The sequence below is a fragment of the Nannobrachium achirus genome (assembly GCF_963921795.1).
Source record: "Nannobrachium achirus genome assembly, chromosome: 22".
NCBI classification, from domain to species: Eukaryota; Metazoa; Chordata; class Actinopteri; order Myctophiformes; family Myctophidae; genus Nannobrachium; species Nannobrachium achirus.
In genome coordinates, this window is record NC_137829.1 from 3,141,029 (window position 1) to 3,146,847 (window position 5,819).

The 5,819-nt window shown below is 43.3% G+C and overlaps 1 protein-coding gene across 1 annotated transcript; it reads right to left on the reverse strand.

The window, feature by feature from the left end:
• Positions 1-2,014: 2,014 nt before the first annotated feature.
• soul2 (heme-binding protein soul2) lies at positions 2,015-4,439 on the reverse strand (the record flags this gene model as incomplete). Its single annotated transcript, XM_080753520.1, has 4 exons — positions 2,015-2,189; positions 2,736-2,895; positions 3,424-3,550; positions 4,314-4,439. The coding sequence occupies 4 exons, from the start codon at positions 4,437-4,439 to the stop codon at positions 2,015-2,017; spliced, it is 588 nt and encodes a 195-aa protein (XP_080609646.1).
• Positions 4,440-5,819: the final 1,380 nt, after the last annotated feature.

Consider the following 5,819-nt stretch of genomic DNA (forward strand, 5'->3'; position numbering starts at 1 on the left):
ATCTACGGTATCTATACTAGAAAGCCCGGCGTCTATGCCAGAGTAGCCTCGGAAACCCAGGCTTCCAGAGTGGATCAGTTGAAGTCGTGGATCAACTCACGTCAACACTGGTGACCTGTGCTTGAAAAGGTTTGAGCCCAGAGTTCCAGACGCTGAGAGCAGCTCTACCCGCCCCGGCCAGCCAGCCGCTGTTGGCTCAGTGCCAGAAGGTGGGTTTGGAGTAATACGGTCTTAGACCAGTGGTTCTCAAACCTTTTAGCTTCAAGGACAAATGAGCGTACAAATGGAATGGAATGGATTTCACGCTCTCAGAGTTAAAGGCCTGATAAGGGTCAATTTGGATGCGATTACAGTCTTTAATGTACTACGATACTACGATATAGTGCTGATGTTTATGGTTCAATGATCAGGGACACAGTGAAGGCTGTCGTGTACCTTTATCTCATCCTCAGAGCCAGCTGACCATGATCCCCGGTATCTGGAAGACAGTGTGGAGGAGTAAATGGTGGGAGGCGAGTGAATGGTGAGAGGCAAGGTAACAGGCAATCTCATTAGGATGTGTACACTCTCAGTAAGATTAACACTGATGATTTTATTGTGTACATTCCATTTCTACCTCCCCACTACTATACACACGCACGCACGCACGCACGCACGCACACACACACACACACACACACACACACTATATTTTATATATCACTTGTGGGGACATTACATAGACTTCCATTCATTGTTATGCAAGTCCTGTGGCCTTACCCTAACCTCTATCCATAAACCTAACCCCTAACCCTAACCCTAAACCGAACCCCTAAACCTAACCGTTGTGGGGACCTATTTTGTCCCCACACTGTCAGAGGTCCCCTGCAGGTGACTGTGTGAACATGCGTTTAGTCCCCATAAGTATAGCTAGACAAACTCTCACACACACACACACACACACACACACACACACACACACACAGTTCACTCTGTGTACTGTAACTCTTAAATCGAAGCTTTCATGCATGGTCTCACAATTTTCTTATCTTGTTTTTCTGTTTTCCAGATCATGGAGTAAGGAGGAGAAGAGTCAGATCCCCAAATCCTGGCTTGACTGCTGCAACTCCAACATGTTCAGCACTCATCTGCTCACTTTACATCAGCAACGGCTCCAAACACCACAACACAGCAGTCCTCCAAGACCTTCACTGGCTTCCGCTAAACTTACATCATTGAGGCGTGGCACACAACTTCTTGGTTTGATTGATTGATTGAAGACTTTATTAGAAGTTTGCATAGGAAAAAGGTACAGTTTCATGACAGTTACAGATCACTCGCACAAGGTCAATTAAAGTACAAAAGTATCGGCATCAAAATACACTTGAAGTACCAAAAGTAAAAGCAGAAGGTCCCATTTCACAAGTTTTCAAATGAATCAATGAAAATCCTTTGAAAATGGCAGATCTACAACACGTCACAAAGTGGGAGCCAAGCACTGCTGGTGCTTCTGCTCACCATTGTTTTCATTGAGTTTGAGCAAAGTTGTAAATCAGACAGACTAAGTGGGCCTGTGATATCCTTACAAAGTTGCTCATAGTACCCTGCATATAGTCTGCCATGTTGGATTTTTTAAAACCCCATTTTCACACTCCTTCTACACAGACACAGTCTGTCCGATCTGAACCTCTTTATCAAGAATACCATTGATGGTTTCTGAGGTTTGGAGTCGGTACGGCCAGCAATCCCATTCAATTGTCATCTTCTTGTAGCATGTCACCAGCATGCAATAGTTCCCCACCATTAATCTAGAGACCTTAGTCTTGTTACAGGATATTTCAAACAATTTGCAAAACCGCTCAAATTGTCTCAGGAGGACACCCTTTCAACATTCCGAAGAAGTATACAACTGAAATAAATCCAGACACTGTTATTCTAAAATTGTGTCATTAATTCATGATTCACTACCAGAAAAGAGCCTCATCAGGAAGAAAATGAGAATACTGCAGAAGTCCTGTTGGGTTGAGTTATGTTCTCAGGCAGCGTACACCCACACCTCATTGTGTTGATGGAAGATATCCCAGGGACTGTTGTATCCTGCCCCTGTGTACCTGTTGGGCTCAAAAGATTTTGCAGCCTCCACCAGGGCCTCACGGAGCTTCTCTGTATTGTACTTTCCAATCTCATGGGACACTATAGTACTGAATTCCCTGCAAAGTAAAGTCATGTGACAATGAACAAGAGATATTATTTGAAGTAATAACATGATGTTTTTTTGATAATCTTTTCATATTCCTAAACTTGCTTTAATTAAACAATTTAACAATAGCTCCATGTTTTATGAGTATGTTTACTGAAACCAGACTAAAACAGGTTTAAAAAAAAGAAGACATCAGAAAACAACATTAATTAAACTATTCTGTGAATTAATATCTCGCATATTGCTCATTAAAATATATCGTCGTTGTCGGGTGGAAACCTCGTATCTCCAAGTTTCACATTTGTACGTTCTTGCGCAAAGTAAAGCCCTTAGCCCTGCTTCATTGTACAAGGCCGTCACACAAAAGTAGTGAAAACAGCACACAGCGCCTCACGGTGCGTGCGAGGCGTTGTGTGCTTGTAGATCGGTTGTTTTCACTAGTTTAAATCCTTTTTACAATTTAAAATGCAAAATGAACGGTTTTGGACATACAAGGTTTTCACCCGACAACGACGATATGCATCATACAAATAGTTCTTGGAGCTGTCATTCTTACCTGACATATACAGTAGCAGCAGGTCTGACTTTTTCTATGATGGAGGGTTCGTTGGGGTCGGGCAGCACTGTATCATCACCCACAAACCATGACAGAGACACTCCCTCTCCCTCTGTCACTGTGATCAGAACAGGCCAGGTGCCTCTGGGAACCTTAGCACCTGGAAGAGAGAAGACATTTTTGTTTAGAGGTTACATGTTTAAGCTTTTTTTGCTATATTTTGATAGAAGTAGTAGTAAAAACAAGTAGTAAAAACCTTGTCAGACAGTTATTTTGACAAAAATGACGCATTTAATATTTTTTTTAACTGAAACAAGCATGACTACTCATAAAGGTTACTTAAAGGAGTAGTTCACCGCAAAATAACTTTTTTGCTATTGATTTCTCACGCCACGGAGACTTGGTTTTTTGTTGCATTCCTAAGACAAAAAATGTATTACAATAAATTTACCCCCATTGATTCCGGATGGGGACACAAATGCATTTGGGTCCCCATCCGGAATCAATGGGGGTAAATTAACTATAATCAAACTTTTGTCTTAGCAAACTGACAAAAAAAAAAAAAAAAGCTCAATCTCCATAGGGAAAAAAAAGTCATTTTGTGGGTGAACTATTCCTTTTTGTAGAAAATGTGAGTAGGCTACTTTTTCCAACTCAGATTGTTACTATACGAGTTCCTGTTACAGACCTGCCTTGTTGTCTCCTTCACAGTAGGACTTTAACCTCTGATGTGCAGCCATCAAATCAATGTTGGAACTACTTTGGACCTTGGTGGTAATCCATCTGGTGCTAACATACTGTCGCTCCTCAAACTCCTGTAAATGACAGATAACAACCCCCTTCTTAAAATTCTATTAGTTATGCAAAATACAGTCATATTTCAGAGATTGCCAATGAGGTGTGAGAGTTGGATCTCATACACGCTATGGGTTTAAAAGTGTTTCAACATGGTCAGCCAAATGAGATACAAGTGCTAATTGTACATCAGCTCTTGAGGTAATTGTTTATCCCCCAAAATCACCAAATCTATTTATTTCAGATTTAGTATTTACCACACTTTGGCTTTGCAGGTACAGTAGCCTATCTATAAACTAGAAAGATGCAATTGGAAATGGAAATGTGGTTGCCCGTTTATTATCTGGGAAGCCAAATTGTCATGTGAAGCTTGACCAATCCTCAAGCTAGCACCACTCCCCCATTGAACTCAATGGACTTACTCTATAATGGTGACGTCACCGAGAATGCTGCTTTCTGATTGGCTAAAAGTTGACTATAATAAAATGGCCGGACTATTAGAACAATAGTCTGGTTGCCCTAATAGAGTAATGGCAACTACACTAATTACAGAAAAATGCTGTCTGTCTGTCTGTCTGTCTTGTGCCCGACCGACTGTCCGATATGCCCATATTCAAGCTTGAGGATTGGTGAAGCTTCACATGACATTTCGGCCAACCAGATTATAAATAGATCCTACGGGTGACAGATTGGACGGCCGAGGACAGGTAAGGATCCCTTAAACACAGGTAAGGATCTAGTTATTACAATTATCTTTGAACAGGAACACAATAGCTTACTCACCCCATAGTTCTGTACAACATGATATTCTGGACAGGGTTTACCCCTACAAAAGGTTGTTGTCCAGCCTTGCACTGCACACAGCATCCCCAAGATGAGTAGTAGAAACACACGTTGTTCCATCCTCATGCTTCTCCAAAATGACACCTCTGCACCGCAGTTACAATGAAGTAGTACGAAAGGTGTACGTGTTTAATGATGTCACGTTCCATGAGATGACTCCTCCTCCGTATCAAAGCAGATAAACACAGACACTCCCCCAAGGATTCTAATCTTGAGAAGCTGAGGTATATCTCCATCTATTTCGACCTCACTCTGACCGTCACTACGGTCATTAACATGAATGATGCCCTCATCTTCTACCTATTAACGAGACCAAATACCAACAAAGTCATGCCCCCATGACCCGGGGAGGCGGTCTCACCTTTAACAATGCCGGGTGAGAGCGTCTCCTCCTCTTTGCCTCTCTCGCCTCATTGAAAGAGACCTGCACGGATGGGTGAGTATGTTTCGAACATTTCTACCTAGAAAGTGCATTATTGTTTTGACTACTTTGCTATTTGCTCGTAGTGTTTTTCACACACTGCTTGGGGACCCGTTCACTTCGGTGCAGGCGCCTTGTGTCCCTGTGGGTCGCAGTGTTTGTGTGTTTATGTAGCCTATAGCCCTATAGTGTTGTGCTATTGCTAAGGCTAGTGTTACACGTTGTCGTGTTGTTTGTTGTGCCTACAGGCTTTCTTTGCAGGTAGGCTACAATTGTTGAGTTCCATTGCGGAACAGCCGTCATCCGGCTTACTTTGTTTATTTATAGTTAATTAATAATACCCATTTGTGCGCTGTTCGCAGCCGCTGGGTTTACTGTTGGATATCCATCCAGGTGGTGGTGTTTTTCCTTTGGTTAATTATTCTACATTGCTGTTGCAATCAAGTGTTTATTTTGAGTTGTCCGTTTTCCCTCTTGTACGTGCGCGTACAGTGAGTAGTTGAGAAGCGGGTTATTCAGTAGTGCTACTAGTGCAGTGCACGTGTTATTTTGTTGGCCCCAAGTCCGCTGTGCGCAGCGGGTGGGTTTACTGTTATCTTTTCCTCTCGCACATTCGTGTGCAGCGAGTAGGTTTCTTTCAGTTTAACATTTTATATTACTGCCCTATACTAGGCTGTTCGCAGCTAGTGGGGTTTTTGTCCGGCTGTACCTCTGGTGCGTGCGCGTACTGTAAGCAGGTTGTTACTGGATATTAGACCACTATGGCTCCTCCGGTCTGTCGTTTTTGTCAGGCCGCTATGGACCCCCGTGATGGCCACAGAGAGTGTCCCACTTGTTTGGGCAGGGCTCATTTGTTGCAGGATGTTGATGATCCGTGTGATGCAGCATGCGACTTGCCTTATGCCGAGAGGGTTCGGCGTGCTGGCCTGGGGGAGGAGTCAGTGCCTCCTGGTCAGGAGCCAGTGCATGGGCATTCTGACAGGCATTCCCGAAAACGCCATCGACGGCGCTCACCTGATCGGCGC